The 27,886-nt window shown below is 39.0% G+C and overlaps 1 protein-coding gene across 7 annotated transcripts in view; it reads right to left on the reverse strand.

The window, feature by feature from the left end:
- Window positions 1-27,886, reverse strand: part of si:ch211-200p22.4 (phosphatidylinositol-binding clathrin assembly protein) — a 119,210-nt gene that overhangs the window by 39,993 nt on the left and 51,331 nt on the right. For 3 of the 7 annotated variants that reach the window (XM_051944151.1, XM_051944149.1, XM_051944154.1), the window contains exons 3-9: window positions 13,278-13,353; window positions 12,944-13,046; window positions 11,551-11,644; window positions 8,532-8,643; window positions 8,076-8,182; window positions 3,465-3,506; window positions 939-959 (exon numbers count right to left, since the gene is read on the reverse strand). In XM_051944151.1, coding sequence (XP_051800111.1) covers window positions 939-959; window positions 3,465-3,506; window positions 8,076-8,182; window positions 8,532-8,643; window positions 11,551-11,644; window positions 12,944-13,046; window positions 13,278-13,353 — 555 coding nt within the window. The remainder of the gene's footprint in view (window positions 1-938; window positions 960-3,464; window positions 3,507-8,075; window positions 8,183-8,531; window positions 8,644-11,550; window positions 11,645-12,943; window positions 13,047-13,277; window positions 13,354-27,886) is intronic. The other 4 variants (XM_051944155.1, XM_051944150.1, XM_051944152.1 and 1 more) reach the window with 3 other exon arrangements.

Consider the following 27,886-nt stretch of genomic DNA (forward strand, 5'->3'; position numbering starts at 1 on the left):
TGCAGGAAAAAAACAACAAAACAACAAAAAAAGAGACATTCTCTGGTTGAGCCGAGCAGAGAGGAGGGGAAATTCTTCCACTGTGAAAATATGACAACGTCATGTCTGCCTCTCCATCCGCAAGAATGCAAAGTGTGCTGTCAGGAGGGCTGCAGACATGTATGCAAACACACACACACACACACATTCGGGAGGCGTTTTTGGCTTGTGAGTCGGCGGCTGGCTAGACGGTGGGTTCTCGCCAAACTGTTGCCTGGTTGTTAAAGAAACAGCAGCTCACAGAGGAGAAAGAGTCCATCTTTAACTGTCACTAGGTTTGAATAGAGGGAGAAGAAGACAGTGTGTGTCAATATTAGCTCGCACTCTTTCTGCAGGGCGTCTGCCTCGTAAACTGGTGACAGCTCCAAGTTTGGAAGGGAAAATAAAGCCAGAATCCCCCTTTTCTCCTCTCTTGTGTTCCTTTTCTTCTTGACTATACTATGCAATGCTCGGGTCATTCACCATTGAAGCACCATGCATGTTGGAGCGACGGCGCTGTGCACGACAAATAAACAACATCTGAGGAGGGGGATGGAATTCAGATGAGCGAGTCCAAGACCCGGCGCGGAGATTCTTTCATGCAGATGAAGACGGAGGGGGCGGGAGGGGTGAAGCCTCATTTCCTATTCATGAGGTTTCGTGGCCTTTTGCTTGTCGTGCCAGAGCTCAGTGTGTGCAGTTTGAAAAGCTACAAGCAAGCCACCTGAGGCCGACACACACACACACACACACACACACACCGCACCGAGTCGACACCAGATCACTCCATAGCGGGGGGAAAAAGAGGGAGAGCATGCCTCAGAGTGCTCCGGGTGAGTGTGTATGGCTGCACATACATACACACTGGAAGCAGTGGTCATGCAGGGGTTAAGCAGTACAGTATGCAACCCACCACCTACAATGTATGATCCTTTTGTTTTCTGCGACAGAAGTGGGGGGAGAAGAAAAACTCAGTGACTCCAGCAGTTTGACTACGAGTTCGTTTTGTCGTAATGCATCACCGTTAGCGCGATTAAAAAAAAAAAAGTTGTCAATTAAGTACCTGCCAATTTAATTAGAGCGGAAGTTAATGATTATTTCATTAACTGTCAGCCGAGGATTGCGGCAATTGAAGTTTCCCCCTCCTGATCCCGATACCTGAATAACCTGAGTGTAAAGTGGACGCATCTGCCAATGCATGGTGGCGGTATCTGAACTCTTCTTGGCAGTAAACTGAGTTGGCTGCCAGAGACAAAGAAGCTGCATTAAATCTGGATTAGCACCATAATGTTGCTCTGTATTGTGAAATAAATGTAGCAGACCCAGTGGCTTATTATTTAGATGAATTACTCTATGAAATAACAGCCTACAGCCTGCTATGCTAGCAGGCCCGAGAGGCTGCACAGCTGGGTAAATGCAAACATAAGCATGCTAGTGTTTAGGGGGTAATTTAGCAAACTAGCATGCTCTCACATTAGATAGTTAGCATAAATAGTGATTATAATTAATCCTCTGGGGACCATGAATGCATAAACCAAATTTCATTCCAATCCAACCGTGCATTGTTGGGATACTACCATCAGAATGTGTACCATAATTTAACACACCTCAATGTTTATGCGATGACTTGTCCAAAACACAAAAATATTCAGTGTACAGTGATAGAGTTCAGAGATGAGCAGCGATTCATCACCTTTTAGAAGCTGAAACCACTAAATGTTTGCATTATTGCCGGAATAATCACTTAAACGAGCTGAAAATAGTATTTGATTAACTAATTGTGTCACAGAAAGCTGAAGAAAACTGAATGTTTTTCAAGCAAAATGTCAAACATACTTCAGTCAGCCTCTTAAATGTGAGGAATTGTGACTTTTTTTTTCTGTTTTTTACCATCACGAACTTGGTATCTTTCCGTTTTTTTCCCCAAGATTCCACCTACTTTACGCTAATTAATTACAACAACTAATAAAACAGTCCTACTCTTGATCAATTTCAGTCCACTGGATACAAGGAAATGGCTTCTATTTTGAAAATGCTAAGCTAACTTAAATTAATCCAGAAATTGTTGAGACACCTCAGTGTGCATCAAAACAGTGGCCAAACCAAGTGACTGAAAGCTAAGATGATGTTTTTACACCACATAGTTTGTACGATGATTTGTTCAAAACACAAAAAATATTCAGTTTACAGTGAATAGATTGGAGATAAGCAGCGCTTTGTCAAATTTTAGAAGCTGGAACCACTAAATGTCAAGCAAAATGTCAAACATTCTTCAATCCAGCTTCTCAAATGTGAGGAATAGTTACTTTTTACTGTTTTATACCATCATAAAGTTCATATTTTTGTTTTTTTTCCCCTACTTTACATTGATTAATAACAACTAATAAAACATCCCGCTCTTGAGCAATTTCAGTTCGCTGGATCCAAAGAAATGGTTCCTATTGTGAATATGCTAAGCTAACTCAAGCCAATCAACAAATTGTTGAGGTACAGTTGTGCACATAAGTGGTGATGTCTTTACACAGCATAGTTTGTATGATCACACAAACTATTCATGGTACAGTGGTACAAATCAGAGATGAGCAGGGATTCATCAAATTTTACAAGCTGAAACCACTAAATGTTTGCATTTTTGCTGGAAAAAAAAATCACTTTAATGAGCTAGAAACCACAGAAAAACCTACTTAACATTGTTTATTTCCAACAACCAATAACACAGTCCTGCTTTGGATCAATTTCCAGGCCACTGGATCCAAGGAAATGGCTTCTATTTTGAATATGCTAAGCTAACGCAAACTAATCAACAAATAAAAGGTCGTTAGGCAGAGTTTTAAGCAAGTATTTATCAAGATTTTTGTGTATCTTCATGTGTTCCAACCTAATAAATCCACAGTGTCTCAGAGGTCCACACATGCACCATTAGCAGGATAAAAACACACGCTTCAAGCACTTCCACTGAATTCACAATCAGATTTAAAAAAGCAACGTTATCCTTGACGAATAGGAACAGAAACCATGTGGTCCGTTCCTGTTTCCGAGCCCTTTGTTGTTGCAATTATCCTTATTTTTGTAGATTTTCAAGGTCTAAAGCTTGTTGTTCCAAACACGTGACACATTAGCACACATGGGCCTGTTGTCGGATCCATAACGAGCATTTAGAGGGGAAAAGACAGAGCAGGAAAGCAGAATCAATCAGACCAGAGGGGAGTTGTCTAGATTTGAACAGTAAGATCGGGTTAGACAAGATGGTTGAAATAAAAAACGAGTGGGAAGGAGCGAACAATCGGTAAAAGGGAGGGTGAGGACGGGGTTTTATACGAAGGGGTGGGATGAGGTGTGAGTGGATGGGTAGATGGAAGCACAGAGGGAGCAATGAAAACACAAGAAAAAAAGGTGAGAAGGAAAGAGAGAGGAGGCAAGAGGTGGAAAGTGAGATGTACACTGACCTGTGAGAGATCTGGGATGTCACCCTGATCTATTCCAACTTGCTGTCGTCAAAAACAAACAACGAAGTAAAACAAAAGGGGGAGAGAGGTAGGTGGGATAAAAATGGAGAAGAAAACAGAAAAAGAAGGGCGGGGTCCATTCGGGGGTGAAAAAAAATATGAGAAAAGAAAAGAAAAAAACAGGGGAGTCATTACTTCATGCAGTGGCAGTGTCAACATAAACGACAACAGAAATAAAACAGGAAAAAGTTTCTCGACATCCGGATTGGCCGACGGAGCGGCCAATCAGCACAGCGAGCGACAATGATGACTGCACAGTGATAAACATGGCGTGAAGGATGGCGAGGTGACGCTGAACACACTCATAAACAGAAACTTTAACCAGAGGCACGACGACCACGGAGAACATCGGAGCGAACACAGCGACTTTCTCAGGACACACAGAGAACACTGGACCCTAAAATACACTAAACTACACTACAATACATGCTGTGTCCTGTTTATGTTCAATAAAAGCACTTTATCAGTGCTTCTAGTCATTAAAAATTACATGCAAACCACTGATATGTGCAGTAATGCCATTTTTAGAGCTAGTACTTATGGATATTTTTGGTTTATTTTTATTTTGTGCTTCAATAATTAAAGGTTCCTGTGGTAATAATGCAAATTTACCCACTGTGGGATTAATAAAAACTTCAATTATTTAAGTAGCATTTGTTCAATTTATTTTATTATTTGATTATTGCAGCGATTAATGATATAATCATTTTTTAATTATTTTAATGTAATTTTGAATTTTTTATTTTTTATTCTTTTTTTATTAGAATAATTTCAAACTATTTAAAAACATTTTGTTTAACTCTCAGAACTCCAAGACTTAATTACAGGTTTACAAGTTTCCCAAAAAAATAAAAATAAATTAAACAAATCTACAAAATTATATCATTTTAGAGAGCAAGAAACCGTAAAAATGGAAATAATTTACTAGATTTGAGCTTAATTTTGCATAGCTCATTGTAATCATTTTATTCTGCAAGCTCCTTTATAAATAATAATTTCATTAGTTACTTAATTCATTATTAATACTACTACTACCAATTAGTAGTTTGACCAGATTCTGTTAAAAAATATTCTTATTAATTATATAAATAAATAAATAATAAGCTTAGATTCTGCAAAACATGTAAAAAATATTAATTTAATAAATTATTAATAATAATAATAAAACATTTGCTCTGACCAGATTCTATTAAAAAAACTAAAAAAATATCATTAATTAATTGCAGACACTTGGAAACGTGTGTTGTCGTGTTTACTGCAGTCTTTTGCAATTTTGTTAAAAAAAATAATCCAAGACATTCAACTTTCTCGGCATACGGCCCTTTAACTGGGTCACGGAAAGACATTCTTGGGTTTTCTCTACGTCCAGTCATGGCTGGTCTGTTGCTACAGAGGTGAAGGACTAAAGATTGAAGAGAAAAATGAACCTACAGCGAAGAAAAATGCAACAACAACAACAAAAAAAACCCTAGAGCTAGGAACTCCTCGGGGTTCAGAGGGTTAAACTACTTAGAATAACCTGTACTGGTGTTAAACTGAACATTTCATAGCTACAGCAGCCTGTGGAAGAAGCTACTGTTAATTTATGCACATATCACCTATTAAATGTCACACTCTGACTGTTTTTTAGGTTGATTTTCGAAGTTTTCATGTACTCGGTGCCTCATCACACAGCCTCTCCCTGGAGTTTGAGATTGACGGAATAACTGAGAAAACCAGCTAAAAGTTAAAAGCATAAAGAATCCTTGACATGTTGTGAAATCTAAAAACAGAACAGCTTGTTATTTATTCGCCGTGTTTTTAATTAAGCACCCCTTTTCTGTAAAACAAACACACACAAAAAGCACCTAATTGTCCGGGGAACCTAATTAGAAAAGACAAAGGAGCTTGATGGGAACCCCTTATTTCTATGTACATGGCTGCGGGGGGGAAAGTGAAACCGGCAGCGCAGCTTCCTGAAGTTAGAGCAGCCGATTCTCAGTGTTTCAGGTCTGCTGAAACAATGGAGGGAGGGGAGGAAGAGGGCACAAGCGAAATAAAGAAAGAAAGAGGGATGATCTGTGGGCACTGGGCGAAGGAGAGCCACATGAGTATCCATCTTTGTCAAGGGGAGAGGGGGAAGAAAGGATTAGATGGAGGAGTGCGGGGCGCGGAGCTAACGGAGCGCCTAACCACATCCTCCATCTTACAGTTATTTTGGGTGTATATATATATATATATATGTGTGTGTGTGTGTGTGTGTGTGTGTGTGTGTGTGTGTGTGTGTGTGTGTGTGTGTGTGTGTGTGTGTGTGTGTACAGCAAATGTGGGGCAGTGAGGGTTTGAACAGAGTACAGTAGCTGCGTGAGCAAAAATGGCTATGGGGAAAAAATACACTTTTTAAAGTACAGTTTGGGCTTTTTTATGGGTTATTTATCCATAAATATACACCGATCAGACATAACATCATGACCACTGGCAGGTGAAGTGAAGACCACTGATTATCTCTTCTTCATGGCCAATGTTAATGGGATGAATATATCAGGCAGCAAGCGAACATTTTGTCCTCAAGTTTATGTTAGAAGCAGGAAAAATGGGCAAGTGTAAGAATTTGAGCCAGTTTGATAAGACGACTGGGTCAGAGCATCTCCAGACCTGTAGCTCCTGTGGGGTGGTCCTGGTCTGCAGTGGTCAGGATCTATCAAAAGTGGTCCAGGGAATGAACAGTGGTGAACCAGCAACAGGGTCATGGGCAGCCAAGGCTCAGTGATGCATGTGGGGAGGAAGGCTGGCCGTGAGGTCCGACCCAACATCAAGTCAAACTGTGTCCTTAAAGGGGAACTTCGTTTTTTTTCAACCTGAGGTCTGTTTTCATATGTCATTTCATATGTGTGAGTGATGGAGAAATGAATTTTCGACATAGCTCCAGTATTTAGCCAGGCAGTCAGCTTAGCAGCTCAGCTCGCAGCTCAGCTAGCGAAAAGTAATTTCGGAACGAGATTTGCTTTCTAGCGTCCTGAGATTTGGATACAGACCACAACAAATAGTGATCGCCAAGTAATGTGGAGGTTTTCGTTCACTTCTCATCTCTAGTATGTTGTGGGACACTCGTTGAGACTATCTGAGCCGGTCAGTGTGGGAAAAAAAGCACGTTAGGGCGGACTTTGACGCGGGGGGGGCAAGTTGCCCCATACTTTTCGCTAGCTGAGCTGCCTGCCTGGCTAAATACTGGAGCTATGTCGAAAATTCATTTCTCCATCACTCACATGTATGAAAAGACATGAAAACAGACCCAGGTTGAAAAAAAACGAAGTTCCCCTTTAATGACTACAATGTTCTCGAAAGGACTCGAAAGGACTCAAAATTAGTCTAAAATGACACAAATCTTGCCAAAAAACAATTCGAAATGCCCCAAATGACTGAAACTTTGTCCAAAATTCCGACAAGGTGTCAAAAGTTTGGCGAAATTTGCCCAAAATGATCCAAGTTTATCCAAAATTAGTCCAAAATGACTCAAAATTTACAGCCATGGCCATAAGTTTGGACACAAGTACCATGACGCTTGTGAATCTTAGAAAATACCACAAAATTGTCACTTACAATACAGTACACAACTCCTGAGAACTATATTAAGTTTAATATTTAAAAAAAACATCAAAAGAGTTTGGTGTCATTTTGTTATTCTTACCAAATTCGGTTGTGAAAGTACTGCATTTTTTTGTTATTTTCTTCTAATATTATGTTTTGGGAACAAAGTTGTTCCAATTGTTGGAATTTATTGATAATATTATATCCCTTGTTGATTTGTTGACTAATTAAACTGGTGCTGTCAAAAAATATTAGTTATGTTCTGTAATAGACATCAAAACAGACATAGGAAGTCATGCTGTGTCCAAACTTATGGCCATGGCTGTACGTGGGGTGTCCGGCTCCACTGCTTACCTGGGGAACACATGGCACCAGGATGCACTATGGAAACAATAAAATAGCCTTACTTTTAAACCAACAACTCATTAGGGAAAGTATGGCTGTTCCCGATTGAGGTGTTGGTCTAATGCAAATTTATAGTAAGTAAGGACAAAATAAACATAATCCAACTACCACAGGAAGAAGGCAAGCCGGCAGAAGCAGTGTGATGCTTTGGGCAATGTTCTTCTGGGAAACATTGGGTCCTCTCATCCATGTGGACGTTACTCTGACACGTACTACCTAGCTAAGCATTGTTGATCATGGACTGCCTTTCATGGAAACGGTATTCCCTGATGGCTGTGGCCTCTTCCAGCAGGATAATGCACCCTCACAACTTCCAGGACGCAAAGGATCTGCTGCTAATATCTTGGTGTCAGATAGTGGAGTCCAGACCTCGACAGGTCAGGAACCAACACAATATTAGGCAGGTGGTCATAATGTTAGGTCTGATCGGTTTACGGGTTCATGGACAAGGACAAGAAATCATGAAGAGAAGGTTCAATTTAAACAGGGGTTGCTCTGTAAAAGTTGACAAAACACACCCAAGAAAATGAGTATCCCTGATGTGTGCGTTTATTTGTGCTCTACTGGGTGTGAAAATACCTCTGCCACTTTGAGGAACTCTGACAGCTTGGTCATCCTGTAAAGAAATTTCTTGTAGATGTCCAGAGCGTCTTTACACTGGTTCTTCTTCATGTCGAAGTATTTCTCTACGGAGACAGAGGAGAGGGTAGAAGGAGGAGGGGTGAAACAGACATTTAAGAGGTAAACGAAGGAGGGAAGGAAAAATAAGAAATCAGAACACGATCGGGTGGAGACAAACACAAACATTCGGCAGCTACATGACAGCTTGTCAGAAACCTGCTCTGCTGCCGTGACAACCACACTGTGCACATACGTGTGAGTTTTGCTGTGGCGTTTCTATATCTAGCAGACATGAGCGTGTGCACGTGTTCGGTCACGCAGCAGCAAACTAGCCGCACTTATACCTGATCGTTTGTGAGAGAGCGCGTTAGTGGGCAGGCTGTGTTTATTCATGCGTGTTCACATGTGTGTTACCCAGCAGGTTGATGACCCCTTCGTTGTATGCCGCAAACAGCCTGATGGAGTCTTTGAAGAGCAGCATGAAGGCCGAGTTGATCACACCGTTGGTCAGCTCGTTAGGGTTGGCCTGCAGAGACGAGAGCAGAAGGGGAATGAGGAAAACAAACCATCTTTTTCCAGACAGAGACACCTCTCACCACCACACAAACATCCATGTGGGGCTGGGTAAGTTCACACATTATTATCGTGTTAACGTATTAATTGAACCCATTCGTCTCAAAAACTACAGAAAGTGGTTTAGACCACTCTGCTTCCAAACCCTTATTGTCCAAGATGCTTCAAAAATGATGCAATTTTTTTCAAAATGTGTTCAAAATGACTTAAAAATGATCCAGAAGTGCTGAAAATTTTCCAGAAATGATCCAAAATGTCAAAAATGTGTTCAGAATGACTTGAAAAGTAGCCTAAAATGGCTATAAAATTAAACAAAATCAGTCAAAATTTCTCTCAAATGATTAAAAATCATCCAGAATCAGTCAAAAATTGTCAAAAATTACCTAAATCTGACATGAGGGGTTAGAAGCAAAATGGTCTAACACAACAAAAAGTCCAAACTGAGTTGTATATAGTTCCCGTAATATTCTAGATTTTAGTTTCAGAGTGGTCTAACCCACGATCCAGACACAGCGTTACAGTGGAATGTCAGACCATTCTGGGAAACACTAAACTTTGAACCCATTTTTCTCAAAAATTACAGAAAGTGGGTCAGACCACTCTGCTTTTCCAAGATGCTTCAAAATTTATGCAAAATTGTTCAAAATGTGTCCAAATTGACCTGAAAATGATCCAGAATTCCAGAAACATTTTCAGAAAAGATCCAAAACGATGAAAATTTGTTCAGAATTACATGAAAATAGTCTAAAATGTCTATAATGTGCAGAATGACACTAATTTTGTCCAGGTTGCTTTAAAAGTCATCCAAAATGATTCAAGATTAGTTGAAATTCACTTGACAATTATCCCAAATTGCATAAAATTTGTCCAGAATTACACAAAAGTTGTCAGAAATGACAAAAATCTTCCCATAAGGACTCAAAAAATGTCTAAAACTATCTAAATCTGTTCATAATAAAGTGAAAATTATTATGAATGACCGAAAACTCACATAATGTCATGAGGGGGTTAGAAGCAGAGTGGTCTAACTCAAAAAAACGTCCAAACTGAGTTTTATGTAACTTCTGTAATATTTTATGGTCTAGATTTTAGTGTCAGAGTGGTCTAACTTACAACCCAAATACAGTGTTACAGTGGAATGATGGACCATTCTAGAAAACACAAAACTCTGAAGCCATTTTTCTCCAAAACTACAGAAAGTGGGTCAGACCACTCTGCTTCCAGACTCTTATTGTCCAAGATATTTCAAAGGTTGATGCTAGAGGTACGGACCCGTACCCGTAGCATCTGTACTAGATGTACGGACCCGTTAAGGTCACTGAAGAGCTGGCGATGGTTAACTACTATTTGCTGCACATTACAGGCAGTTTATATGAATGACTTTGATGGCGAACATTGTATAATTTAACTAAAAATACACCGTCTCCTCTCACACTTTACGTAGACAATGTAGTTTTTACTCTTTTAGACGCCGTGTCTAAATTGTTTGAAGTCCAGTTCCTATTAATTAGTTTACTGCGTTCAGTGGTGGAAGCGGCTGACGAACTCCATTGCAAATGTTCCCATTTAATTTCGGACGCTAATTTACAAGATAAAATTAAGGATGTCGAATATGAAACAAACACTCGTGAATGGTGAGGAGCAGCTCTTTAATTCGGCATGAATTAAAAAAAACCACAAACTCGATTTACTGTGATATTGTGAGATTTGTTTGTGGTTATGTAACTTAGCCATTCAACAGAGTCCGCTAACATTAAAGTGACTGTGACAGGGTCTGTGTTGACAGACGCAGAAAATATGTCAGGGTTTTGTTTAGGTTGTTAATATGTAATAGTCTGTCGCTATTTTTGAAGGTTAAAAAAATACTTATAGTTTGCTGGCATTCCGCAGATTCACCTCGAATCACGGAAGCGCCTTCATCAGCGTCGCCGGCTCATTAATATTTATATCCATCGGATTACCAGCCAATCACGAAGCGCGTTCATCAGCCGGCTCATTAATATTTATGTCCGGTTCATTAATATTTATGTTAAGGGAAAGTGCCGTATCCGTAGGACACTACCTATTTCAAAAGTTATCCAAAATGACTTGAAAATGAGCCAGAATTACAGAAAAACGTCCATAAATAATCTAAAACAATGAAAAATTGTTCAGAATGACATGAAAATAGTCTAAATGACTGGAAAATTGTCCAAAAACAGTCAGAATTTCTCTCAAATAATTAAAAATGATACAGAATGACTCAAAAATGGTCTAAAATGACTTAAAAATTATCCAAAATTGCAGAAAAGTTTTCTAGAATTACACAAAAATTGTCAAAAATGACAAAAATCTTTCCAAAATGATTCAAAAATTGACATGAGGGGGTTAGAATGGAGAGTGGTCTAACCCACAAAACATCCAAACTGAGTTTTAATTCATTTCTGTAACATTTTATAGTCTAGGTTTTAGTGGCAATGCGGTCTAACCCACAATCCAAATATAACATTACATTGGAATGTTACTCCATTCTTGAAAACACAATATTTGAACCCATTTTTCGATGGATCACAATCGACTGACTGGTTAGACACAATTTTGTGCCTTACCATGAACTCACCGTCACACAAACATCTAGCTAGTCTAACACAAACACACACCGATTGCTTCCAATGAGAACCTTCCATCGCCGTCCGTTTTTATCGTAGTTTGAATCTCGCTGGCACAAACCACAAATTACAATTAAACTGAAATCTGTCACCAGAAAAAGTTCTAACTTTGCAGACTGTTCTTGCAATTTACATTTTGATTGGAAAGCGAATCAACCACAACGTCGACAAGCGCACGTAAAAAGCGCACATATATTCGCCACGCTTCGTACCTGGAAGTCCAGCAGAGCGTCCAGCTGGTTCTGGATGATGGGCAGCGTCTTGATCAGCTTCTCTGTGTTCATGGTGCGCATCACGCCGTCGATACTGACGAAGCAGGAAACAAACACACACAATTACCTCGCTGAGGAAAATCCACATGCAAATTTGAATGCAAATTAGAAAGAATCAAAAAAACAAAACAAATGACGAGATGATGCAAAACCAAAAGTAAACCGATATTTGCACACTAAAGCTCCCTCAGTAATGCAAAATCTCTCCAGCTTCTCGAGGTGAAGAGCTTGCAACTAATGGAGACTGAAAACACATTCTTCTGATGAGTAATGAGGCGGTAGGATCAGCACGGCACAAATCCAGCCTAGCTCCACAACAGTTGGACTTTCTGAAATTTAAATGATCCTCCAAACACAAGCTCCTGAAAGCATGCATCCACTTTCACTTTCAAACGAAGGCTTCTGGTGAGACTGTGTGGTCGTTAGTGGACACATTAATATATCAGGATTTTGCTTTTCTGCTATTAAAAGACTAGTTTTATATGTATAGACAGATCAGAAGATGGAAACCAGTCATCTCTGTGCGCTAAGTATGAAATGACAGGTTGCTCCCCGTTAGCTTAGCTTAGCATAAAGATTGGAAAGATTTGCAAAAACGTCACCTGGCTTTGTTTAAAATCAGCTTATCAGCATGTCAAAATCTCACTAATTTGAGTATTACACGCTGTTTGTTTAACGTGAACTAAAAAGTCACTAGCCATCGCTACGTTAATGGTCGCCATGTTCTAATAACTAAACTACGGCTAGTATTTAAGATTTTTAAATCTCACTGTGGTGGCTTAGGTCTTAGTTCGCCAAGCTCTATGCTACCGTTTAAAAGTTCGGAGTCACCCAGACAATTTCATGTTTTCCATGAAAAGTCACACTTTTATTCATGTGCAATGAGCCTTTCAACACCATTAGCTAACACAATGTTCCATCTTACAGCTGCACTGTTAGCTTAGCTTAGCTTAAAGACTGGAAAGAGGTTCAAAAACATCACCTGGCTTTGTTTAAAATCATCCTATTACCACCTCAAAACCTCAATAATTTATATATTACATGTTGTTTGTTTAATGCGAACTAAAAAGTCAGCAGCCATCGCTAAGCTAATGGTCGCCAAGTCCTATTAAAAAGGCTACAGCTAGTATTTAAGACTTTTAACACACTGATATTTTCACACTGTGGAGGCTTAGTTCTTAGTTCACCAAGCTTTAAGTTGCACTGGGAAACTTTCTGCAGATATTTTGCTGAGTGGACGACAAACAGTTCTGTCTAAAGATAAACACCATGTGCTGATGTGCGACAGGAAAAGTGTGAGACGGTGAGTAAAGTTGACGTTTTGCGCCCCTACCCCCTCTTCATCTTGGTGAAATCCACAGCCACCAGTCGGTAGGACATGGCCTTCTCGTTCAGGTAGCGACTGTATCGTCTGATGAAGGTTGACATGTCGTAACCTGGGAGAGGAAAAAGAGAGGAAGGAAATAAAACAGTGAGAAAGCTACAAACGGCTGCAGGCATTTATTTAGACTTTTAAATACTCCAGCTTGATTGCCTAACACATTCTGGTACTCCGTGTAATGTCCTTTGAGGCAAATCTGTCCCATCTGGTTCTCTGTAAAAACAAATTACGCCGTGAATTATCTTCACGGGACTTCCACAGAGTGAGATGTGAATGAGCGTTGTACCTTGCAGGGCTCCTTTATCCAGGAAGTTGTTCAGGTTGAACAGAGTGTTTCTGGAGGCCAGGTACTGGATGAAACGCTGTGACAAGAAAAAAAACGTCAAAAAGTTAATCTTTGATCAAACAAAGGCTTGCACAGTGTTGATCCAAAATATAAAGCAGCTGTACAAACACAAAACAAAAGAACGCAACAATAAGACAGTAATTTCATGAATAAAAAGGCTTTTCTTTGTAAATTCTTTTAGTTGCAGTTAATTGTTGGGCTGCCAAAGATACTGGATGGCTGGAAAAGTTGGGTGCTAATAAATGTCTCAAGTGGAAGCTATCAGCAGCTGGCAGGAAAAGAAAACTTTTATTATTACAAAAGAAAACTGGTCTAAAACGCACACTGCCTACAGATGGTGACAGTCGATGCTCATTAGTCAGCAGCTAAAAAAGAAGAACGACATGAATCATCGCTGACATGACGTCTCTATCTAAAGGCAGCATCTCCGCTCTGACTCAAACACTTCATCTGTCAAGATGTTTAAACGCCGCTGATGACTAAATCGTTTCATGTTCTTAAAAACCACCACTTCCTGTCACTGGCTTTGTTTTCTTGCAGAGGTCAAAGGTCACAGTTTAACCAATGTCTCCTGCTGGTTTAACCTCCACTGCTTGCTTTAACTCCAGCTGTGCAGTCTATGTTTAAAAATGTACTTTCCTCCTGCTCCAGTCATCTACTCGGACTCACACAGAAGTGGTGAGGAAGCAGGAAATAAAAATTAATTAACCTTTGGGAAGTGGGAGACGATTGGCAGCAAAATATAATAAAGTATTATGTAATAGCCTCTCACAAAATGTTAATGAGATCAAATCTGAAGCTTCGGTTCAGAATGTGAAAAAGCACATCGCCGCTATGACTTTTTGACATCCTTGTTTATATCCCAACACTTTTAGCTTTACTAATTCTCAAACTCTGGATTTTCTGGCTGGAAATTTAGATATTATTCAGACCTCTGTGACAGGTGCTGGTATCTCGTCCATATTTACGAAAAAAACAGCCTGTCTTGGTTTGTCTGGCAGAGATGAGCACCCACGTTTGAGTCAGCACTCGACTTAAAAACAGATTAGTAAGGTAATATGGAGCTAAGCTGTGTGCAGCCATCACCCACAGGTACGTGGAGTCAAAACAAGGAGTCTCTGCAGTGTAAGTCTTTTAATTAAAGGACTTTAAAGACCTTGAGCTAAGTGGAGGAGCCTGCAAAATGTGAAAAACCACTCTGAATCTGAACACATCGGCCCAGGTGTTGCCGTACTGACTCAACCTTGAGCTACCTCTGCTGCAGAGCTGAAAAGTAAAAGGGTTCATTCTTTACCGCCAGTTTGTTTGATAGCCTTACATAAGGAGAGTGCTGGCATATTATTCAGCCGTCTTTATGGAGTGATGTGTGAAGTTAACTTATGAAACAGACCGACTTCCATGATTAGTCCTGCATTATGCCGCTATTTGCTCTGTGTGTTGGATTAAAGCTGTGTCTTTTAGAGTTGTGATAGAACAGAATAGAATAGAATAAAATAGAATAGAATAGCCCCTTTGTCATTCATAACGTAACACTAGTTGGTGCCTATTTGAACGAAATTTCGGTCAAAATTTATTTTTTTAAAATCTAAAATATATGTATAAAAAAAATGTAAAAGTCAAATGCTATGTATGTAATGTATGTTGTATGCATGATAAGAATGCAAATGTATGTTCACTGAAAACAGTCCCATATATATATATATATATATATATATATACACACACACACACACACATAAATATAAGCACATAGTAAAGGACATATATGGATAGATGCATGGTAGATACATGCATTATATAAATAAAGATACAGACATATAGATTTGACTGTATATACAGGGTGACACAAAAAAACGGGAACTTTTTAACAATCCAATAAAACCAAGAGTGACGGAAGAAAAAATATTTTCTTAATAGTAATTGAAACCTTAAAACATGCCATTTAAGAAACAATGATGGAATTTTCATTTTTTTTTAAATTACTTCCTGTAGATGGCGGCGTCCTGTACGAATGCATTCTTGAAATCTACCTGGGGCTATCTCAAGAGTAAAGTGTACACGACTCGACCAAGAACTCTGGATGAGTTAAAACAGAGAATTCAGGATGAAATTGACAGTATCTCAGCTGAGATGTTGCAGCGGTCAATGAGGAATCTCAACAGCAGATGCATTCGTACAGGAGGACGCCATCTACAGGAAGTAATTTTTAAAAATGAATATTCCATCATTGTTTCTTAAATTGCATGTTTTAAGGTTTCAATTACTGTGAATAAAATATTTTTCTTCCATCACTCTTGTTTTTTTTTGGATTCTTAAAAAGTTCCCGTTTTTTTGTGTCAGCAAATATACACTGCTCAAAAAAATTAAAGGAACACTTTGGAAACACATCATATTTCAATGTGGGGAAAAACAAACTGGATATTTTCATTGATATGGACTGGATAATGTGTTAGGAATGAAAAGATGCCACATTGTTTGATGGAAATGAAAATTATCAACGCCCAGGAGGGCTAAATTCAAGACACCCCAAAATCAAAGTGAAAAACTGATGTGGCAGGCTGGTCCATCTTGCTGAAATTCCTTGGCAGCAGCTCAAAATGGTATTCAGTAGTTTGTATGGCCTCCATGTGCTTGTATGCATGACTGACGATGTCGGAACAAGCTCTGAATGAGACGACGGATGGTGTCCTGGGGTATCTCCTGCCAGAGCTGGACCAGGGCATCACTGAGCTCCTGGACAGTCTGAGGAGCAACCTGATGGTGTCGGATGGAACAAAACATAATGTTCCAAAGGTGTTCTATTGGATTTAGATCAGGTGAGCATGGGGGCCAGCTAATGGTATCAATTCCTTCATCCTCCAGAAACTGCATGAGTTCTCTTACCACATAAGACTGGGCATTGTCATGCACCAGAAGGAATCCAGGACCACTGCACCAATGTAGGGTCTGACAGTGGGTCAAAGGATTTCATCCTGATACCTAAAGGCAGTCAGAATGTCATTGTCCAGCCTGTAGAGGTCTGTGTGTCCCTCCATAGATATGCCTCCTCAGACCATCATTGACTGACCACCAAACCAGTCATGCTGAACAATGTTACAGGCAGCATAACGCTCTCCACGGCTTCTCCAGACCCTTTCATGCCTGTCACATGCGCTCAGGGTGAACCTGCTCTCATCTGTGAAAAGCACAGGGCATCAGTGGTGGACCTGCCAATTCCTGTGTTCTATGGCAAATGCCAGCCGAGCTCCACGGTGCCAGTCAGTGAGCACAGGGCCCACTAGAGGACGCTGGGCCCTCAGACCACTCTCATTAAATCTCTTTCTGATTGTTTGATCAGAGACATTCACACCAGTGATCTGCTGGAGGTCATTTTGTAGAGTTATTGCAGTGCTCATCCTGTTCCTCCTTGCACAAAGGAGCAGATACCTGTCCTACTGATGGGTTGAGGACCTTCTACGGTCCTGTCAAGCTCTCCCAGACTAACTGCCTGTCTCCTAGAATGTCCTCCATGTGCTTGAGAATGTGCTGGGAGACACAGCAAACCTTCTGGCAATGGCACGCATTGATGTGCCATCCTGGAGGAGTTGGACTGTCTGTGGAACCTCTGTAGGGTCCAGGTATCGCCTCATGCTACTAGAAGTGACTCTGATCCTAGCCAAATGCAAAACTAGTGAAAAACAGTCAGAAAACATTAGGAAGGAAAAAAATGTCAGTGGCCTTCACCTGTAAACTCATTCCTGTTTTGGGGGTTGTCTCATTGTTACTCCTCTCGTGCATCTGTTGTTAATTTCATGAACACCAAAGCAGCTGAAACTGACTAAAAACCTCCTCTGTTACTTACTTGACCAGATCAGTATCCCACGTTTGACTAACTTGATGCAATACTTAGATTAAAAAGTGTTCCTTTAATTTTTTTGAGCAGTGTATATACACACATTCATTGCTGAGTCATAAACTACATTATATTGCTGGGTCTGACATGTAAGCAGCTTAACAGTAGCATAAATCTAAAAGTAGATAATAAGAGTTCAATCCTCCAGCTGCTGCTAATTATCACCATGCAGGCTGCAGCTAATGTTTTTGACCTCCAAGCATTTTGTTGGTCATGAACTTTTTAAGTTCAGGCGTACTCCTGGGAGTTTCTGTGTTTATCTGTATGTACAAAGATTTTACGACTAAGAAAATCCAGTTTGTTTTCAAAGAGAATGACTGCCATAGTTTACAGCGGTTGAATGTTATACAGTCCAGCTGCAGTAAAATCTCTAACATCGTGTCAAACCAGCAGGAACCTGGAGATTTGCATTGAACTTTGCAGTGAAAAGACTTGGGATATGAGGCTGCTCGTCGTCCCCTGTGAGTCTCTGCTACCTCGTCTTCCTCACATGGCTGAACAACACAGTGCAGGGGAATAAGTCTTGGCTACCGTCCACAGTTCTGGAGGCCTCGGGCTTCCCAAAAGCATCTTAACGTTAAGGCCGTCTCTGTCCAACTGACTTAAAATGATCTGAGATTTGCCAGTTTGCCAATTCCCGATCTGGCAGCGCACCAGGCCTCGCTGGCTGGTTGGAGAATCTCAGAATGTGTGCGTTTGTCAGCACAAATATGCTTGCGGGCATGTGTGTTGGATTGGGCTGCACCGTCTTTTCCAAGGCCTCTGGGACTGTTTATAAAGGCATAAAGAATGCGATTTTGTTCTTGTCCTTTCTTGTGCATATGCACACATTGTGGAGACAAAACTCTCTTTGCAGCGCCACACACCAGGATTCAAGTTCCATCTGTGGACAGAAACTCAGTCCCCAGACGGTTAACCGTTGACTTTGGGGTTTTAATGGTTAGAGATCAGGTTAAGTTGAGGTTAAGCATGTGGCGGTTACATAACGGGAAGAAAGCCTCGTGGTAGTTAACGTTAGCAGGGTTTAAGACTTGATAAAAATAAGTCATGATGTTGCTCATATCTATAAAATCTGGCATGTATTTAACAAATAATGTTAGCTGTTCCTTTTGCATAAATATATCATTAAATGCCACATTAAGCTGTAAAGCTAATAGTAGCATAAACAAGATAACACCAGCCTAAATAAAATATTTTAGTTTGTTAGCCAATAGATAATGTTAGCTGCTCCTTTAGCCTAAATAAGATATTATGTGCTACCTTAGCTTATACCCTATAACATTAGCCAAAACAAAATAACATAACCTGCAATGCTAGCCAACAGCTAATGTTAGCTGCTCCTTTAGCATAAATAAGACATCATCTGCTAACTTAGCCTAAACAAGATAACATAATCTGCAATAGTCTAAACAAGATATCAGCCTGAACTAAAAATTTTAGTTCATGTTAGCCAACAGACAATGTTAGTTGCTCCTTTAGCCTAGATAAGATTTAGTGATACATTAGCAAATACAAGCTAATCTTAGCCTAAACAAAATAACATCAGCCTGAGCAAAACAACATAGCCAATAGACAATGCTAGCAGCTCCTAAAGCTCCTTAGCATAAAAAAGATATCATAATCTACTACATTCGCCGATACAAGATAACTTTAGCCTAAACGGGATAACACAACCTGCAGTGTTAGACAACATATAATGTTAGCTGCTCCTTTAGCCTAAATAACATACCATTATCTGCTACATTAGTCTATACAAGCTAATATTATTAATAATTAGAAAACAAAAAACTGGTACAAAAAATGACATTTTATTTTATTGTTTAACTACTTAATGTTTTGGACAGTTTCATTTGGTGTATACCTTTAAATTTAATATTAAACCATATAAAACAAAGAAAAACATATTTTTGGCACATTTTCAAGTATTGCATTAAAATTGGAAAATGTAAAAGCAAAAACTAAATTGCTAAATTGCTCCGTCCTCCATGTCTGCTGCTCCAGGCTCCCCTCAACTGGGACAGAATGAGTCTATGAGCCCACTTCACATCTCTGTAGGAGGCCTCCCCACGTTGGCTTCCATGGCCAACACCACTGACCCTCGTTTCCGCCTGAAGTGGAGGCCCATTGTGGTGGTGGCCATCTCCTTGACCGTGATCCTGCTGCTTGTCATGCACTTAGGTTCAGGGCTGCACTACCACACTTACGGCTCACACAGCTGGAGACCCAGCCATGGTGATGCCCAGCGGTCAGACTCCTTGAAGCAAACAAAAAAGCTTTTATGTTTGCTTCAGAAGGTTTTTGCTTTTTCATAAAGACATTACGGACATAATGAGCAATGGATCTTTTCCAAACTTCATTCATTGTCATCACCTTTACCTAGCATAAATAAAAGGGTCACAAATCATTAAACCTACTTTTTTTGGCTCTGTATCAGTGACGGAAACAAGCTTAACTCTCAATTTTTTTGGTTGTTATTTTGTGCATCATTTCAAATTTCAAACATAGGAATCATGTCTACAAATGAGCGGGAGCCAGCAAACATTTGGACTATTAGCTCTTTTAGCCGTGCAACTCTGGGGATAGAAGCAATAATTCAACAACTTTGATGGATGGCATGTTTTTATCTTATAGTTAACTGTCTTGATAACTACTGGATGGATTGTGATGCAGTTTGATATTGGTTTAATGACTAATTATCTGAAAAACAAATGACATTTCACTTCCCATTAGCCTTAGCTGTAATTTGCATTTAATGGCAATTTATAAAATGCAGCATTCCCTAATGCTAAAAAGATGGTACTTGGTACAACTCTGCATCTCAGTCTTGTCACTATGGGCATGTTTCCATGGTGATGGTAGCATTTAGCTTGAAAAGAGTGTTAAAGAGCCACGTGCGAAGCTGCAGACTCGGTTCTGCTGCTTGTTAAACTGCTGCAAAATTGTTATTTTCTTGCGATCGACGAATGGATTCATGCCTTTCAACTGAGTGTGAGTCGGAGTGTGTCCGCTGAAGTGCGACACAGCAAGAGGTAGGACAAGACGCCGCCTTGGGATTTGTGTGTTTGTGTAATGAGTTTAGCATTCTGCTTGTGTCGACCCAACGTTAAGTTCACAGATGAAGAGGAGGCAAGAGAAAGAGCTCACCAACTTCATAAGCTCTCTTTCTCCGCCGACTGCATCAAAAGTCCATTTGACGAGAGGCAGCGTTTCTCCCTCAGTCTCGCACACAAAGGCAGCGTAGAGAACCCACACAAACGCATGGATATAGTTAAAAAGGAGGAAATCTATAAAGGGGCAGAAACACTTGGCGGAGACAGGGAGGAAAGACTGAGAAAACCCACTGAGCCCCAGATTATTCAGCAAAGACGCTTCCAAGACGGCGCAGTTGGCGAGCGGAGATTTGGAGGAAAAGGTCTAAGAATAGAGAGGAGGCAATGAAAAGATGTACAGAGATCGGAGGAGGAGGAGGAGAGATGGAGAAGCAGGTCGGCTCTGCTCGTCGAATAATTCATGTTAGCATATCGGAGAACAACCTCATGTATTATTGATGCCTTTAGATCTTGGCTACTCCCCGCCTCAGCCGTGAAACATTGCTATACATAGAGCTACCAGCATTCTGCCTTTTCTCTCAAAAGTGCACCGCAGGTTTCCCTAGCAACCGAAACACAGCGGCCTCAACGTTGACCCGAAGTGTTCTGGACTCCGTTAAAGCCAAGGATGCTGCAGTTTGTTGCAGAAATTCGACAGCAAAATGTCAAAATGACGCACGTTTCTTCATTTTCAGTCATAACAGGAAAAACTCAGATCTAACCAAACATACCGCACAGCCAAGACTCCAAACTGTCGACTATTTATATAGACTTTCTGCATCTGCAAGTACATGAAGGTCCATAAGGGTTCAGTTGACGCAAATTTTATCAGCAGAGGGTGTAAACAAGACTCTGACCAAACATACCATACCAAGATTCTTAACTATCGACTATTTGAGGAACACTGGTGTTATTGATGGTCCTCACAGATCTGATGTTTTCAACGGATGCAACTTTTAGCCAAAGTAAAAGTTTTAGAGTGAAAATAAGCGATATGCTTCATGTTTGTGTTATGTGTTCATCCACCACACCTTTCGTCCAATGATGAAAACTTTCGTGATACATAGATTCCACTCTGTGGTCTCAAAAGTGTCTCTCAAGCAGCAAAAGTTGAACAAGAAGTTTGCCACAAACCAGGAAAGTTGGATGTTTCCCTAATAACTGAAACACAGAGGCTTTAACACTGACCTGAAGTGTTCTGGACTCCGTTAAAGCCGAGGTTGCTGCAGTTTGTTGCAGAAGTTCGACAACAAAATGTCAATATGACGCATGACTTCAACGCTTCTACATTCTCAATCACAAAACGAAAAGCTCAGATCTGACCAAACTTACCGCACAGCCAAGACTCTAAACTGTCGACTATTTGTATAGACTTTCGGCATCTGCGAGTACATGAAGGTCCATAAGGGTTCGATTCACGCAAATTTTATCACCAGAGGGTGTAAACAACACTCCTCACTGTCAACTATTTGATGAACATTGGTGTTATTAATGGTCCTCACAGATGTGATGAATTCAATTTTTAGTCAAAATCAAAGTTTTAGAGCGAAACTAAACAATATGTGTCATGATTGTACGTAAAGCTGTTCTATTATACTGTGTTCATTCACAACACCTTTTGTCCAACTGTGAAACTTCGAGAAACATCGATTCTCGTGCCATTTTTACTATTATTGGTGACTGTATTTTTATTGACAGATTATTGCTAAATTAAATGCTCTTCTTCAGGTGTGATGCAGCGTCTTCTCTCTGTCCATGGTCAGTCTATGTTCGCAGAAATGTTCGTCACTAACCAGGAAAGTTGGTGGTTTCCGTAGTAACTGAAACACAGCGGCTTCAACGCTGACCTGAAGTGTTCTGTACTCCGTTAAGCCAAAGGATGCTGCAGTTTGTTGCAGAAATTCGACAGCAAAAATGTCAAAATGGCACATGATTTCTGCGCTTCTTCATTCTCAGTCACAAAGAAAAAGCTCAGATCCAACCAAACATACCACATGCCCAAAAGTATGCTGACATCCACAGCGATACACTCATGGAGTCTGGAGTGTTTTTAGTGGTTTATGGTCGGCTGCCCTTAGCTTCCCGTAAGAGGAAATCTTAGCTGGCATGCAGACGAAAAACTAGAGAGCGGGATTTTAACATACAAACCAGTGTCTGTTACATTCACAGCCAGGTAGAATCAGCATTTCGCAGTATTTCTGATTTTTAAATCCTACTTCAGAGGCAACATTCCTGCTGCTTGCACACCAGTGGCAATGTGTTTTAATTTAACTGGGAATGACAGTTTTTTTCAAGGTTCAGAGAAAGTATTAAAGTCTGACACAGAAAGCCAACAAGATCGAAGTACAAGTCAAGTTTTACTACTCTCAAAAGGTCCATGAGGTAAAGAGAATTAAATAAAAATCTTTCAAAAAGTCCGATGGGCTGCATTTTTTGAGAGTACATTGTTTCCGGCTGGACTAAGTTAATCAAAATACTCAACATATTCCAGTGTCCATGTACCAAATTCTGGGTGATTTATCCACTTTTTCAAAGAAGCATTGAATTCCGCATTTGGGGCACTGAACAGTTCCAGAAATGGAGCCACAGAGGCAACATATTTTTTGTTTTATCACATTTGGTTCTGAAGATATGATGCAAAACACATAATTTGGTTATGGTCGAAAGCAAACTGGCCAACATGGCCACTATGAGAGCTCCAAGTGTGCAAAGTTTTATGGTTTTATGAAGAACATTCTGACCTATTGTTCAGACTGAAAACGGTTCCTGAAAAGTTCATGTCATCACATACACCACTATTTAAAAGTTTGAGATCACTTAGAAATGTCCTATCTGTATCTTCACTGACCGATCATTTATAAACTAAATGTTCTACTTCAGGTGTGATAGAGCCTCTTTTCTCTGTCCATGCTCACTCTGTGGTCTCAGAAATGTCTCTAAAGCAGCAAAAACTGAACAAGAAGTTCGTCAAAAAACAGGAAAATAGCTTCTCTCACGGTAACGCTACACTAACAGCTAATGGCTAAGTTAGAAGTTCACCACAGATTAACCTGAAACTAGAGTCTAGAGAACAATAATTAATAGAGCTTTAAGATCTGGACCTTAGTAGGAAATAAAAATGATAGAAAAGTGGAAGATTAAGGAAATAGAGAAGAACAGCAGCAGAGAAACTGATCAGTCAAAGCCACATAAACAGAGAAGATCTTTTAATCACTCCAATTTCTATTCTATATATTCAGCTATAATCAAACTTATTAATGAAGAAGCCTAGTTATGCTGTTAAAACATTCCATTTAATGGAATGTAATCAAAAATGTAAAAAAAGAAGGTTGATTTTTATATATTTTAGTTTATGCATACTTTCTATTGATCCTTTGTTTCTTTAAATGTATGGCGCCAGTACAAAGGTGTGTCCTGGACAGAAATTGACTATAAAATTCTTCTGTTCTATTCTGCATCGCTTACAAACCCATGATGGTGGATCCCTAATCGTTACTACTTTTTTTTTTAATCTGCTAATGTACCTAAATCCAGGTGGACAGAAACGTACCAACTATGACAGATGAGACGTGATAATTGATAAAATATGGAGCTATCGGTGCACATTTTTTGTTCCGTCTCTCTTTGGAGACGTTCCCTCGTTTTGATATTGAGAAATGTGATAAAAGCAGTTGTGTGAAGAATGAAAAAGGGGCGTCTGGGAGAGAAGTTCACAGCCCATTTACCTCCTCACTTCTACACATTTGGACAATGACTGCAGGAAACATCAGAAAGGTGTTGACAACCATCAGATTATCAGAGTAAATATCAGATTAAAGCTCCATTTGTCCACATAAAATGCTACGTTTCTTACTTTTCAAACCTAAAAGGAAGCACTGAATGATGAATCAAGGCTGAAATCCAAAGAGAATCTGCACTCAGTGAATTCAGATCCTTTTCATCTCTCCTCCCTTTGGTGTTTATATATATATATATATATATATATATATATAAAAATAAAACCACAGACCAACCCGGTTGGTAAACATGCAGCTTTCTGACGTCACATTACAGCATATCTGATAAGTTGAAACGGTTGCTGCTCTGCCCTCTTTGGACCTGCTAACATACGCCCTGTGTAAGTAGGAAAACATGACCTAAAAATATCAATAAAAGTAGAAAAATATGACCTAAAAATATCAATAAAAGTAGAAAAATATGACCTAAAAATATGAACAGAAATAGAAAAATATGACTTAAAAATATGAACTGAAGTAGAAAAATATGACCTAAATAAGTAGAAAAGGTTCTAAAAAAAAAAAATAAATCGAGAAATGAGTTGAAAAATATGCCCTAAAAATATAAATATAGGTCGGAAAACATGCCTTAAACATATAAATATAAGTGGAAAAATATGACCTAAAAATATAAATGTAGGTTTAAAAAAAAAGTCTTAAAAACATAAATAAAAGTAGAAGAATATGTCTTAAAAATATAAATATAGGTAGAAAAATATGACCTAAACGTACAAATACAGATTAAAAAAATGTCTTAAAATATAAATAAAAAATGTTCTAAAAAGATAAAGAAAAATGTCTTCAAAATATAAATAAAAAAATATGTTTTAAAAATATAAATATAACTAGAAAATATGTCTGAAAAATATAAACAAATACAAAAATATGTCCAAAAAACCTAAATCGAAAAATATGATCCAAAACTATAAACATAAGTAGACAAATATCTTAGAAATGTTAGAAAAATCTCAGTCCATCAATAAGCACAGAAATGACTGATCCTCATGGTGAACTTTTCTCTCGGCTTCCAGAGAATCTACAAGTAGCTGCAGGTTGTTTGGGATTCTCTGTGCTGTTTGAGGAGAGTTGGAGCTCTAAATGAGATCTTTTACAGTCGCCTGGTGTGGAAACACCTGATCACAGGGGCTGCTTAACTCCGAACGGAGGGGCCAGGGAGTCCACGAGGGGGGATTATTTTAGACTTTACGTAGAACGGCAAACGAAATCGTCAGAAGCGAGAGCAAACGGAGTTCCAGTGAAAAGGCGGTGAGTCAGACCAGAAGCATGAGTCGTGATCGAGGCTGCTTGAATGAAAGCAGCTCTTATGCAAGCAGAGCAGCAGACGTGTGGACGGACACATGTGCAAACTGATTTCTGCTGCCTGGGATTCTAGCCTGGTTTCTATTTCCTCCTCCTCCTTACGCAACACACCGTTTAGCCTCTAAATCCAATCAGAGTGTGAAAGAGTCACAAAGAGGCGCTGGGTGGGATTAAATGAACGCGTCTGAACATTTGCAACTTCTGCAAAGTCTTAGACCAGGTGTGCCAAACGTGCGGCCCGCGGGCCAAAACTGGTCCTCCAGAGGGTCCAATCAGGCCCACAGGATGACTATGTAAAGTGTAAAAAATTCAGAGAAGACTGTAAAATTGTAAAAATATAAATTAAGTAATAGATAGATTGTTTTTGTTGTTTTTTGTCTTTTTTCATCTGATTTTTATTGTTCGTTTCACATTTTTGTCAGTCTGTAATTTCTTTGTATAATTTTTCTCTTTTTTGTTTTGCTTTGTGTCGGTTTGTCTGATCTTCTGCCTCGTTTCTGTAATATTTTGTCATGTTGTTTTTCGTCTTTTCCTGACTTTTGCCTTTTGTCATGTTTTTATTGTTTTATGTGTCGTTTGTCTCACTTATGTTGTTTGTTACATTTTGTCTCTTTTTTTGTCTTTTTTCCCCACTGTGCTTCATGTCGTGTGCCTCATTTTTTTTTATATAATTTTGTTTTGTTGTCATTTTGTGTCGTTTTTGTCATTTTTGCAGCGTTTTTTCTTTTCTTTTTTTGTCTGACTTGTCTTATGTTTTTGTAGTTTTGCTTCTCATTTTTGTTATTTTGGGTTTCCTTTTCGTCTAGCCTCTGTTTTTTTTTGTCTTATTTTTGTCAGTTTTTTGGTTTGCTTTATTCTTTTTGTCTTTCGCTTCTCATTTCGTCTCATTTTTGTGTCATTTTTTGTCCTATTTTTGTCATTTTGTGCCTTCATTTTTCTTGTTTGTGTTGTTTGTCCATTTATTAGTTGCTTTGTAATTTTTTTGTCATATTTTTTGTCTCCTTTTTGTTGTTTTGCGTTTCATTTTTGCAATATTTAGTGGGGTTTTTTGTCTTTTTTGTCATTTTTATTATGAAGTAATATACTATAACAATCAGTTACAGATGACTAAATGTTTTGCTCCTTTGTAGCAACACTGTGATCTGGAAGTTATAATGAGTAAATGATAAACTGAGACAATGTTGAAACCGAATGAATTTTTCTCAAGAAATTTCAGGTTGTTTATGATGTTTTGTAAAAAGATAATTCTTTAAATGTGAACATTTCCAGAATGCATCTTTTTGAACTGAAACAAAGCAAACATTTGGAGTTGTGGTTATTTTTAGGTTATGCTGTGATTTTATTGGTCACTGGAGGCTAAATTTGGCTGTATGTGGCCCCTAAACTAGAATAACTTTGACACTCCTGTCTTATAGTGAGTGTTTGTGCCTACAAGGTGATGAGGCTCATAGTGTGTGGGCTCCAGTTGAGTCTTGCTGGTAAATGAGTGTGTCGGCGAGGTCAATGATGCAGCCGAGAACATGACTCATCGCTTCAAACACGAATGGACACACTCCTATAAGGTGTTTTTTTCCCCAATCTACGGCGCAGCATTCCTCGTGCTCACTCGCACACATTTGACGGAAAACTACAAAAGAACGCTGGGACGCTGCAGCACTTCATCCATGGAATTGTGTGGGTTTTTTTTTTTTCAATTATAGGGTGGAAATCCAATATCCTACAAGTTAAAGTTCATTTTCCGTGAAGAAATTGTTCAGTGACTGGCAGGCTGAGCACTTCTGAGGCTTGGAATAACATGAAACGGGACAAATGTTCGCAGAAAAGTTGATTATAGAAAGCATAACATAAGCACAAGAAAATGTTCTAGAAAATATGTCCTAAAAACAAAATAAAATGTGTTCTAAAAATATAAACAGAAATACAAAAATAGGTCCTAAAAATAAGTAGAAAAATGTCCTAACAATTAAATAAATAAGTAGAAAAATATGTCCTAATAAAATAAGAAAAATATGTCTTAAAAAATAAATAAGTAGAAAAATTTGTCCCAAAAATATAATGAATAAATAGAAAAATCTGACCTAAAAATATAACAATTAAATAGAAAAATATGTCCTAAAATATAAACATGAGTAGAAAATTAAAAATATGACCTAAAATATAAACATAAATGGAAAAACATATGCAGAAATTTAAAAATGTAAACATAAGTAGTAAAATACGTTCAAAAAAATATAAACATTAGTAGAAAACTGTGGCCTAAAAATATAAACATAAGTAGGTTAAAAAAGGTTGGGGAAAAAAAGCACTTGAGCTTGTGTGTTCACTGTTAAATCTTGTGAGAGTAGACTTGGTAGAAAGATCACTTTCTGAGTCTGCTGCTATTTTTAGACGACTTTTAATCAGAGATCAAACACAGTGATACGGTTAATTGTAATGTTTTAAGTGTGATTGTATAGACTGGTGGCACCAAGA

Source organism: Acanthochromis polyacanthus, chromosome 23 (assembly GCF_021347895.1).
Source record: "Acanthochromis polyacanthus isolate Apoly-LR-REF ecotype Palm Island chromosome 23, KAUST_Apoly_ChrSc, whole genome shotgun sequence".
Classification (NCBI taxonomy): Eukaryota; Metazoa; Chordata; class Actinopteri; family Pomacentridae; genus Acanthochromis; species Acanthochromis polyacanthus.